The sequence below is a fragment of the Vulpes vulpes genome, chromosome 12 (assembly GCF_048418805.1).
Source record: "Vulpes vulpes isolate BD-2025 chromosome 12, VulVul3, whole genome shotgun sequence".
NCBI lineage: Eukaryota > Metazoa > Chordata > Mammalia > Carnivora > Canidae > Vulpes > Vulpes vulpes.
The window spans coordinates 3,786,284-3,799,261 of record NC_132791.1 but is presented as its reverse complement, the minus strand read 5'-3'; the positions used below and the strand labels follow the sequence as shown (position 1 = coordinate 3,799,261).

General features: G+C 42.4%; 1 protein-coding gene across 5 annotated transcripts in view; it reads right to left on the bottom strand.

Annotated features, from left to right (window-relative positions):
- Window positions 1-12,978, bottom strand: part of ASTN2 (astrotactin 2) — an 854,920-nt gene that overhangs the window by 444,477 nt on the left and 397,465 nt on the right. For 3 of the 5 annotated variants that reach the window (XM_072727526.1, XM_072727524.1, XM_072727522.1), the window contains 3 exons: window positions 5,913-5,997; window positions 4,838-4,912; window positions 3,912-4,049 (listed from right to left, as the gene is read on the bottom strand). In XM_072727526.1, coding sequence (XP_072583627.1) covers window positions 3,912-4,049; window positions 4,838-4,912; window positions 5,913-5,997 — 298 coding nt within the window. The remainder of the gene's footprint in view (window positions 1-3,911; window positions 4,050-4,837; window positions 4,913-5,912; window positions 5,998-12,978) is intronic. The other 2 variants (XM_072727523.1, XM_072727525.1) reach the window with 1 other exon arrangement.

Here is a 12,978-nt window from a genome sequence, read left to right as displayed (position 1 = left end):
AGATCCTGCCCAACAGATTTACATACTGGTCCTATTAATTTATATTCCCACTATAAAGGTATGAGAGTTCCAGCTCACAAACATTTGTTATCAGCAGTTGTTTTAAATTTAGCCACCCAACTGGGAAGAGCCCATATATTTGACTTCTAAATTGCTCTGTCTTCCTAGTGTGCGATTCTTTACTTTCCAAATAACTTGTCGCAAACTAATACACAACAACAACAACAACAAATCAACAAGCAAAGCATCTTTAAGTTTTCCTTCCAATTCTGTGGTAATGCTTATCTATTTTCTCTCTGACTTGGCTTTGGAACAGCCTTTCCTCTAATCTCTTGGTTGTGATTCTATGGCTTATTATTGGCTATCTATAATTATGATCTATTATTTATTAATTTCTAACACATCGTCTGACTGGAGCTTATTAATTCTTTAAACACCCATGATCACTTGCCTGGGCAATGTCATGTCAAACAAGCTTTATTAGTGCAGCTTGGAATACTCAACTTACACAGCACAGATTCTTTTGAATGGTGACAATTGCAATCTTTTATCCTCCCTTGCAGGGAAACCAATGGACATTGTTGGGAAGTAAGATTTCAAAGGCTGTCATCTATTGCTCTAAGACCAGATGAATGCATGAGGGCACCCCCAAGCAGATAATAATTGGGTGCCCTAATCAAACCAAATATTCTTCAAACATTTGTGTAACTTTTCTTTAAAGGAGAAGCTTAGTGGTTCGTAAAGAAAGGTTTGAGAAGAAGTACCCATAGCTGCAGAGTATCATCCCCTCTCCCATCCTGAGCAGCCCTGCTCTGGCCCCAAGTTGGTGATAGGATGCACTCCACGTAACCAGGCACAGCATTTTTAGCGAGAGTTCAGAAGAACCTTCTCGTCTCGTTGCTATTGGCTCATGCCCCTTGAAGTTCTCACCCCTTTCAACTTAGTGCTATATTCCTTCCAATTACATATAACTCTCTCTGAAATGAATGCTAGTACTAATTCTTTCTTTCTTCTTTCTTTCTTTCTTTCTTTCTTTCTTTCTTTCTTTCTTTCTTTTTTCTTTCTTTTCTTTTCTTTCTTTCTTTCTTTCTTTCTTTCTTTCTTTCTTTCTTTCTTTTCTTTCTTTTTCATTCCCAAAGATGTTTTATTAGAGTCTATGTAGATTAATATTCGGGGCCCTTTATTGTCTGGCTTGCTATTCAGCATAATTTAGATTGGATTAGAAAAGCCAACTGAGTCATCCTGTGGATTATGGTCATTTGCAACAGTCTTACATGGTATACAACCTTCCTGATGCTGCCTTCTCCACCATCACTAGTTTCTACAGGACTCTACTATAGTTGGAATTCAATTCAGCTAACATTGGTATAATGTAACACTAGAAATATGTTTTATACCAGCGTTGGCATGTCTTATGTTATTTAATCATTACAAGTCTTGGGAGATGTTTCAACAAAATAAAATGTTCTTAACAGAACATGGGTTCTGGAGTTGAAGAGACAATGGGTTGAATCTTGGCTTCATCACTTGGTAGTGAAGCCATCATTTTTAGAAAACATCTGAATTAGGGATCCCTGGGTGGCTCAGCGGTTTGGCGCCTGCCTTTCGGCCCAGGGCATGATCCTGGGGTCCTGGGATCGAGTCCCACGTCAGGCTCCCTGCATGGAGTCTGCTTCTCCCTCTGCCTCTCTCTCTGTGTCTCTCATGAATAAATAAATAAAATCTTAAAAAAAACCCATCTGAATTAAAATAATAATAAATCATCCTATGGGGTTGTTGTAAGAATATAATGAGATAATATTAGCAAAATGTTTGGCAGGTAGTCAATAATCAATAGCTATGAGTTATTATTATCATTACACTAGGTGAAGAAGGCACTACTATTATCCCCATTTTGCTAAGAAAATAGAAAGTTAGCTAGTTGAATTTAGCCAGGATCACATAGTCCATACATGGTAGAGATAGGATTCTAACTCAGACCTGTTCAGCTCCAGAATGAGTACTATTATCAGACAGCCTAATATCTGTAGCTTCACTGAAATTACAAATTCAATGTCAACAGTACAGAACTCAGAAGAAAGCTAGGGGAGACCTTCTTTCAGCTGATTTCAATCAAGGTCACTGGGTCTCTTTTGAGAATAGTTCTTCAACCAGATGGTCTGTGCTCCATCTTTAAAAATATGCAATGCAGAGAAACCTTAGCACATGCTTTACCAAAGTCTCACCGACTTCAAGTCTATCAAGAATAGAAATAATGGCAATCTGCCATGAAAACGTGTGTGTGTAAAACCACCTTAGTTCTTACTAATTACCACTCCATTTCCTAAGTGCTACCCTTTAACAAACTATTCTTTTTAAAACTACCTTTTTTGGGAAATATCAACATCCTGAAAAATCATGCTAGGTTCATCTGTCCATGAAAAGTTGAGAAGGTGAGAATAAACAAATTGCAAAGCAGAGACCAACCCAAACACAACCCCAGGAGATGGGTTTGAAAGCTTCCTATCAAGATGCCACAGACATATTGATAACAACTTGATTCAAAATGGCCCAAAGCCAGCTATGCAGCAGTAGAATGATAATTACAAAGAGCTGGGGTGGTAAGGTGTGATTCTGAGCCCCTATGTAGGAGCAAACAAGCTGTGTATGAGTCCGTTTCAAAAGTAAAATCAGGGACGTCTGGGTGGCTCAGTGGTTTAGCATCTGCCTTTGGCCCAGGGTGTGATCCTGGAGACCCGGGATCGAGTCCCACATCGAGCTCCCTGCATGGAGCCTGCTTCTCCCTCTGCCTGTATCTCTGTCTCTCTCTGTGTCATTCATAAGCAAATAAATAAAATCTGTTTTTTTAAAGTAAAATCAGAGGGGTGCCTTGGTGGCTCAGTTGGTTAAGCGTCTGACTATTGATTTTTGGCTCAGGTCATGATCTCAGGGTTATGAGTTCGAGCCCCATGTCTAGCTTCACGCTGGGCATGGAGTCCACTTAAGATTTTCTCTCTCCACCCCTGCCGTCCCCACCCTCGGTTATGCACGCCCGCACGCTCGCACTCTCTCTCTCTCTTTCTCTTTCTCTCAAAAAAAAAAGTAAAGTCAGGGACCATTTTTAGTAACATTGACATTTCTGAAATGCTTCCCTTAATCAAATTGTAGGGGAAAACAAAACAAAAACAAAAACTGCCTCCTCTAAAAAGCTCCAGAATAGTGATGGGATCAGATCTAAGACCACCGGTTTAATTAAATCAATAAACATCTAGTAGTTGTCCAATATGTACTGGGAGCTGGAGATTAGAAAGCTAAATAAGTTATTTTCTTTGACCTTGAGAGATTCACCACATAATGGGACAGAATGATATGTAAGCAACTAATTACAACACAGTAGGGTGAGTCTATAATGAAGTTAACTACAAGGTGCAAAGCATGAAAGAAAAGATGTAGTCTCTATCCTTTCATGAATAAAGAACCAATAAATTTGACCTGGACATCAAGAACCTATGGATTAGCCCAAAGTCTGCTCCCAATACCACAGTCATGAAATAGAAAGCATCTCATTCTCAAATCTTTCACCTTCATGATTCTGCAGTATACTATTAAGTGATGTTCTCTCATAAGACATAATCGTTAATAATCCCAGGATGAGCCAGATAATGGGTTAGCCTCCCTCATATTTTATATAAAACCAGAAGGAGTACAATAATGTTGAAATATAAGGCACTGAGGCCCACCACAGGAGCACACTTCTAGGAGTGTGGAGCATGGCCTATTGGACAGTGTTCTTCACATCACCTACTGGGCAGGTGCCTACTTCAACAATATGAAGACTACTTCTTTGCACCAGTCTCTGGGATCCTCAAACAGAGGGGTTTGCAGTGTGCTGAAGAGTCCTTGGTACAGGACACCGGGGTTGACTTCCCTACCTGACATCGGCAGGGTCTTCCGTGACGAGCACGTCCGTCTTGCAGCTAGCCAGGGGGTTGATGGACAGCTCCACAGGCGGAACCACAAAGCTTTTGCTGACCGGAAGCCAGAGTCCTTGGCCCAAGCTGAAAGTAGACCTGCAATGTAAGAGTTTCCATTGGGGAACTCCCTGGGAAGCAGAGAGAAAATAGCAAATAGGGGCCCCTCCTGCCACCCCTTCTAGGACCATTTCTTACTTCCTCCACTCAGCTGAGGCCCGCTGCATTCTCTAAGGTGCCATTCTGACCAAGCTTGCCCAGACCTGGATGGCCATCTCTTAAACGTATTAATCACTTAGCCCATGCATTGCTCTGTGTTGCTAGTTTTCTTTTCCTGCCCACCTGTCCTGACTCCCAATGAACAGTGGGCTCTGTGAGGACAGGGGTGATTTCAGCTTTACTTTCCCTGGCAGTCCTGAGAGCCAGCAGGAGTTCCAGAAGCGACTGCTAAGTCAGCAGGGGCCGTCTGCACAAAGGTGAAGAGCATGGACTCTGAATCAATTTGAACCAAAATCTGATTCCCAGTTCTGCCACTTAATTTGCTGTATGTCTTTCTCAGCTGAAGTATTGAAGTTTCACACAAGATTTCGTGGAGGTGGCATGAAGAGGTTCTCTGGCTTCAGAATATTTTTAAAGCACTGGACTAGATAATCAGCAATGTCTTGCCCATTTAAAATATCTGAGTCTGTAGGTCTAGATGCCAGACAAATGGGAATTCGATTCCCATAGCAACCTGGGCCATGATGGTACATTCATGCCAATGAGGGTTTCTCTATAGTCAGCAGACCCTAAAGGTTCACAGGCCCTACTAACTAAGAATGCATGACTTCCTCCCTCGGCCCTCCTCTGATTCCCAACATCATACCCCAACAAGACTGTCAACTCACCTGAGGATCTTTTCAGGAGCTTGCTCTCCCGTTACTAGGTCATAACCTCTCTCAAGTGTAGTGTACGGCCAAGGTCTGTGGGAAGAATGGAGGGAGGGAAAGAAAGGGGATAGGAGATGATATTAGTCAGAGGCAGGTGGGATTCACAAGTGCACACTGCTTAAAAGTAGCTTTACAGACAAATTTCACAGAATAATTATAGTTGATCCTTAAACAACACTGGGGGTTTAGGGGCACTGGCACCCCCACACAGTCCAAAATCTGCCTGTAGCTTCTGATTCCCCCAAACTCTAATAGTCTACTGTTTTATTTTGTTGTTTGTTGTTGTTGTTGTTCTTCTTCTTCTTTTTTTTTTTTTTTTTTAATAAGTAGGCTCCATGCCCACAGCCATGATCCCAGGATGGAGTTGCACTCTCTACTGAATGCGCCAGCCAAACACCTCACTAATAGTCTACTGTTGACTGGAAGGCTTACCGGTAACACAATCCGTTGATTAACACATATTTTATAGGTTATATGTATCATATGCTTTATTGTTACAATAATGTAGGCTTAGAGAAAAGAAAATGTTAAGAAAATCATAAAGAAAATACACAAACAGTCCTGTACTGTATTTATTGAAAAAAAAAATCCACATGTAAGTGGACCCGTGTGGTTTAAACTCATGTTGTTCAAACCCATGTACTGGGTAAGACTGTTTATAAGAGAATGTCTCCATTTCACAAAAGGGCTCAGCACTTTAATGACCACTTGTCCGTTCTGGAGTTTATGGACCAGAACCTGATTTTCTTTCTTTATCAGTCCGATTAAGGAAGTGTTCAATGATTACTTACAGTTTGGGAGAGGGAGTTAAATTTGAGCCTTTGCTCTCTAGACGATTCATCAATCATGTACCTTTAATACAAAAATGTTATTCAGTGGGAAATGGGATTCAGTACCCATCGAGTTTTATAAGAACACAACTGTTGTAGAGAAGACTCCTCTCTGTGGAGTGGTTCTGGGGCCTGTAGTAACAGAGCAGAGGAGGTGGGGATGGCCCTCCACTGTCCCTGCCATGATGTCCTTTGCCACTCACCCTTCACTCTGTCCCCAGTCACTGCGCACACACAGGTGTCTATGAACCGGGTCGGGGGCATAGCCTTCATGACAGCTGCACTCTCCTGAAAGCAAAAAAGAAAAAGGAGTCTTGTGAAATACTATCTGCCCCAAACAGCCTTCTCCTCTGGCATCCTTGTTTTCTCAGTGGGCTGCCTGGTTTTAGAAAAGGCCCAGGGAAAGAGCATGTTCTGGTCTACCCACCATGGTGGTTAATAAAGAGTTTATTCATTTGTTCATCTGCTCACTTATTCAATAATTCCTGACCATACTCCCAGCCAGATTCTCGGCCTCACGCGAGGATGCAGAGATAGGACACTGATGGGGCCCATGGGTTAATGAGGGAAACAGGAAGTGACCTGGTGGCAACAGAGGGAGGTCCCATCTTCAAATATTTAACTTATGATAAAGTACATTTGCATTGCTTATAATCAGACATTGGGATTCTCTCCACTTGAATGAACAACTCATGTTCATCCATAAGTCTCAAATCAAATGTCACCCTCCCAAGATACCTTTGATTTCCCCTTCTGGATAATTTGTTTTCATTTATCATTTCTGGATTTTATTTTGTTTTGTTGTTATTGTTGTTTGTCTTAGTTTGTTTTCCTTTCCTCTTCTTCCCTCTCCCCTTTTCTCCTCCTACCCTTTTCCTCTCTATCCATCCATCCATCCATCCATCCATCCACCCAGGTATCCATACATCATTTTATTTTGGCCATATCTTATGTCTGGTTGCATGAATGCTTGCTAGTATCCCACATTGCCTTTAGCATCTTCTCCCTTTGGCCCAAGCTCACTTTGGGCAGGAGCACATGTCTAGTTTCCTTGTATATCTTCAGAGTTCAGAATCTAGTAAGAGTTTTTCCAAAGCTCTCTGTCCTCCTCTCTTCAGTTATCAGTTCTGCTCCACTGTACACTCCTTAAGATATTAGTGAATAAGGTTCAATTTGTTATTGGTTTTTCCTAAGGTGTATTTGTGGAATGTTCACAGATGCCTTACCATAGATTCTATAAAATAAAATGAATGGGAAACACTAGACTATCTGTAGAGCAAGTGTGTGTGGTTCTTCATGAAAGTGATACCTAAACAGTTTTCCCAAATCCTATTTCATCCTGAGAAGCTTGCTGGTGGCACAGGTCATGAGATTACTGTGCTATGGACCACACCTTGGAAGATGCTCATAGGAACTGCCCTGCCTTAGCCCCCTGCCTAGAACAGACCAGGTGCTCAATACGGTGAGCTGAATGAATAATTATCTGTTATAGCTCATAAATTTCTAGACTATGGGCATCAGGTTGCCTTCTTCCTCATCCTCAGATGATCATACTGATATACTCTTCTCTCTCTCACACACACACACAGATGAACCTGCAGCTCTTCAATCCTACAGTGATTCTGATTAGCCTGACCTGAGAGAGTTTTCGAACCATGTTTCCCGGAAATGTATAATTCAATGGCAGAGATTTAGGATATTTGCAACTTTTAGATTTTAATTTCCCCTAAAAACTTTTATTTCTAAATCTCATTAATAGTAAAAAGAAAATGAAGGTTAAACGTTCAGATGTTACATACTAGAATTTCAGACACAGGAGAGCACAGTTACATTCGGTCCAGTTGGCAGGTAAACACATTTTATGCAAAATTCATTGAAAACCAACAACCACCACCAAGCCCATAAAAACACCTTCTCCTGTCATCTCTGTTTCATTGAGGAAGAGATGGAGACTGGGAGCCAAAGTGCCAACAAGCCCATGCTTTTTACAATTACAGATGTTGTGAATCAAGTCTTTTTTTTCAACTTTGTGCTACAAAAACAAAACACAGCAGGGAATATATATTAGGGCAAGACAGGTTCTACAACTATCACCCATAACTCCCGACTTCAAAACGTTTATATTCATCAAACAACAATTGTTTTCACTGATTCACTAAAGATGTTATACATTTGACCTCATACAAAGCATTCTGGGTGTTGAAAAAAAAAAAAAAACCTCTCTAATTTGTTTTAAACATTATAATGGTGCTTAATCTCTGTAACCCCAGCATTAGCAAGTATCTAGCAAAGAGCTGAGGCTTGATAAATGTTGGTTGAACTGAAATGGTAGTAAGACAGAAGAAAGAGTAAAGGATTATGTGTCAGAGATAGTATTAAAAATATTCAGAATAAGATTGCCAAAAGAAGAGAGAGGGAGAGTGATGTACTTTCCTTCTTCTCTGGATACCTGGTAAATAGGAGGAGGCTGCTTGCAGGCAGGAATGTTCTCCATAACTCTCCTCTCCAATAGCAAGTTCCAGTCTTCCGACGAATGTGTGCAACCTAATGAGCTGACTATTGCCGGAGGTGAGGAGAATGGAGGGCTGAGATCCTTGAGATTTGGATGAGAATAATTTACCAAAATGGGGAGGGGTAGGAGGCACTAATGATGTGTTAAAATGCGACAGTCCCATCATGAAATATTCACCACTTTAAATACGTCTAATATTAAATATTAAAAGTCCTGGCATTTGTCCCCGAGGCTCCCAGGACTGATTTATGATCTGCCACAACCACACACCTCATGATTCATAATGGGAGAAGTGTATGGCTGCCTCCCGCGGAGGGACAGGAAGCCAGGCTGGAGAGGGCAGGAAGCCACGGGAAGGGAGGGCCTTTCTTTTTCAGGGAAAGAGCACAGCGTGGGCTCGGATTTCTCCAATCAATCTGTGACTCTGCAGGAAAGGGCACAGGTCCACTGACTCCTCTCCCTCCTCTTGGGAATATTAGTGAGAATGAGAATCCACACAGAAAAAGGGGGGCTGCTGTCTGTTGTGTTTCTTTCCCATGTGCTTACCAGGCAAGTTTCCCATTTCTCAGGACAGACCTTAATTACTGACACTCATACAACAAATATGTATTTTGCGAAGGAGAAGCATCCACCCCGAGACCCCTAAAAGGCTGCCTAGAGAACAGGAAGTGGGAGTGGCGGGGGGCGGAGATGGTTGGAGGCAGAGCGGTCTAAATTCCAATCCTCACTTTCTCTCTCCTTGGATGTGTGGTCTTGGGGAAGTCACTCCACCTTTGTGGGTCTCAGTTTTCTCATCCACAGAATGGAAATGATAGTATGTCAACCTCACAGAGCTGACTGTGAGAATAAATTGAAGTAGTGAAGGGTAAGGCTCATGGCTCAAGGAAGACCTAAGGAGTGGATACTCAAGAAATTTCTTCCTCTTTCCTTTCCATTCCAAGACAGCCCACCATTATGATACACACTGGAATATAACGTTAGACACACTGGATACGTAATTTCTTCTTGCTGGACCTTAATTTCCCAATCTGCACAATGGAAAGTTGGGAGGAGAAGGTCATCAATTCTGAGTGCTGATGAGAGTCAGTCATTTATGCTGCCTTTCTGAAGCCCTAAATTCTTGCTTTCTGGACACTGTTTGAGCGTGAGCTGTGATCACTCTCAGCAGTTGGGCTGGGTGTCTCCAGGAAGACTTCCATCAATGCCATGGCTATTGGCTTTATTGACTCCGATTTCCTATTTTTTGCTGGCTCAGCTAACTCTCTACTCTTTGCAACCAAGCATTTTCTTCTTGCAAGATGCAAGCTTTTGACAGCCGGACCTGAGTATTAACCCCTTCCTTCTGTGAGTCCTTTCCTCAACCCTGCTTCTGCATACCCAGAGCAGCCAGGGTATCAAAGGACAGCTCTCCAGAGACACAGGTTTACTTGGTTTCCACGTGCTGACCACGATCACCTGTGTCCCCTTACTCCTGTCACAAAGAACTTCCTTGAGCGAAGGGACCACACCCATCTTGCTCACTGCTGCACCCAGCATCTGCTGAGCTGCCTGGTACATAAATAAATGAGGAGGTATATTTTACAATAGTAATGTCTATGCCAATGTGATAAAGAAACCTTTTTTTTTTTTTTTAATTTGACTTCTTCCCACAAAGCTGGGAGCTTCTTGATCACAGAAATCTTTTTATAATCCTCTCCACATGCCAGTAACTACTATAAGTCTGATGAAGGGTAGGCCACTCATTGGCTGAATAAATGAATGAATGAGTTAATACATAAATATATTATAGTTATCATGAATTCAGGCTGAATTCATTTAGAAAATGGTAGTTCTGCTGAGGACTAGAATAAACTTTCTTATAACCAGGACAGGTATTTGCCAAGGAAATGGAGAGTATAAACACGAGTGTTGATGAAATGTCTAAAATAGAATCCTATTTCATAACAGAGCAGAAACAGCTCTTAAAGATCATCTCGGTCACATCTTCTCAGCTTCATTTCTCAGAAGGGAAAGTGCAACGTCAAGAGTGAAGACATTTGGTCAAATCACTAGACTAGCCTCGGGCCCAGTAGGGATTAGGACCCAGGGTTCTTGGCCGCTACTGTGGCATCCTTCCCACTGCATGGGTGATCTCAATGCTTCAGTACACTTGGCAACATTTTCTAGGATTTTTTCCCCTCTGTATTCCTCTGACATCTCTGCACTTCCTATAATGAGAATCTATTACATTTATAAAAAGGGATTATTTTTTAATATCATGAATCTGAGATACCTTTAACAGATTTAAAATACGCATTTATGTGACTGATAATGCAGACCTTAAAAAGGGCTTAATCTCTTCATTAAAGTCGTTCCCATAAGAGAATTCACTTAGGTGGATTTTCATCGTGCTAGTTACTAAAACTCTCTATTATCAGCTATAGATGAGTTGCACTGGCTTTAAAATATTTACCCTTCATGTCTCCTAGGTCCCATTCATTCAGTTCTCATTTTATGTGACATACATTCCCACTCCATAAAACCTTGGGTGAAAACAACAGAATGCCTCAATTATGAGCCATCTTGAGTTTAGCTTGTGTGGATTCTTCCAAATGACTTCAGAGTGGACATTGTCTTCATGTTAATCATGTAAGACCAGCAGGCAGAGAAAGTAGTTCAGAGCACTTGCCCTGGAATCATCTTGCTTTGGATTCAAATCCTGGACCTGGCACTTAGAGTCTGCACAAATTTGATCAAGTGGCTTCACCTCTCTGCACCTATTTTCTAATCTGTAACAGCGCTGATATCACCTATCTGCTAGAAAGATCTGTGATGTCTTTGAAAAGTCTGCAGTAGAGGCTTTGGCACATTTCTTCTTGCTGAAAGTATCATGGATGTTTGAGTTTTTGTAATTATTGCTCCTGGAGAGGTGGGGCCAATTTCATTAATTGTTTTAGTGGAAAGAAAAAGTGCTTTGTAGATGAAGGATGGTTGCAATTTCAAGGTAGGCTCTCTGCAAAGCCAAGGGGATCTCAGTTTCTTTATCTGTATATTTGGGGCAACCTGAATGAAATAATCTCCAAAGCTGGTCACCATATTCCCAGAACCAGCAACACTTGTCACCTTTGTCTTTGCTCCTCCTACTGAAGGACACAGGAGCATGGAGGAGAGCATCAGCCAGAGGCTGCCACCCTCCCTCCCCGTCCCCCACAGCTCAGAGAAGCTCATCACCTGCCCACAACAGCTAGATAAGTGCAAATCCTTCTTCCCAAGCCTGCCTGCTGTCCAGCTCCCCACCTCCCACCTTGTCATCCTCTTACGATTCCATTTTCACTTGCTTCCGACTCAGTCATCACTTATCATCGCAGGCCAGGGACACTGGCTGCTGTTCATTTTCTTATTCTTCTTGTCACTGTAGCTTGGAAAAAAATCTCCCTGGGCCCTCAGAGCAGTAAGTGTGTAAGGCATCCTTTCTTGTTCTGACTCTGAGTGGGCCACCTTGGGCTTCTTCATGTCCATCTCTGTGTCATTGGGGCCCAGCTCAGGGCCAGGAGCATGGTAGGAGAGGTATGGGCTGAGCATGACCTCACTGGGAGCCTGCTCTGTGGCAGGAGTGGTGAAGACGCTTGCCATATGTCACTGCATGTCATCTCAGAGGTCATACCCATGACCAGTACCAGGTGGAAGAGACTACTAGTCTGAAACAAAAGCTCAGATGCAAACTAGTCATTCATTCAAGGTCACAGACTCAGGTCTTCAAATCTCATGCTCCTTCACATAGTCACAAACATCATAACAACAGACACGACCACCAGGACAGGAGCTAAGGACAACCACCCATAATGTGACAATTATCAGTTGCTAGATGATAAGCATTTGGAAGAAGAGGAATCTCCAGTTCACCCACACCAAAATTAGCATCGGGCTGATTTCTAAAATCTGACTATAACTAAAGATTAAAATCACTCTTTCAAAGAGCTCCTGTTCAAATGTAAATATTTTATGTGTGGATTAGAGTAAATTCATAATACCTATGTAATGGAGGTTGAGTTCCTGCTAGCAGGGATAACCCACAGGGGAAGCACAGTACCTTCTAATTGGGCATCTACTACGTTCTGATCTTACTCAAATGATTTTTGGTACATATGATGATACTGGCAGGATGATGTTATTGGTTCCACTGTGAGTACTATGAAGCTGAGGCCTGGAGAGGGTGGGTAGGTTGCCCAGGGTTCTGGATATCCAAGCCCAGTCTCTTTCTGAGACTTGCCAAGCTATGTGATGGTTCTCTGAGGCTGTGCTTTAAGAGACTGTGGAAAATGGCATGAGCATAGGAGACCGGGGTGAAGGAAAATGTGCCCTGTGGTAGAATGAATGACTGGAGTCCTCACTTCCTACAGGAGGACCCCACACAACCTTGCCACGGCTGACTGTGGGAAGAGTGAGATTTCTTCCCTAGCCTGCGTCTGCAGGCTTAGTGTGTTACCTGCTTTGACCAATGGGATGATCACAGGCGTGATGTGAACCAAGGTTTGAAATGTGCTGCTTGGCTGGGCTTGTTCTCTTGCCATGAGAAAACCATGCTCTAAGAAGTGGCTGGTCCAAGGAGGATGCAGGGGATGTGGAACAGAACTGGATGCAGCCAGAGCTGAGAGACAAGTGCAACTGAGTCCTGGCTAGACTGGTCCATCCAACTGTGTAACAAAGGGGAAAATGCTTTCTAGTTGTTGACAATAAAACATTGTGGTTGTCCGTTATGCAGCCTTGGTGTAACAAAG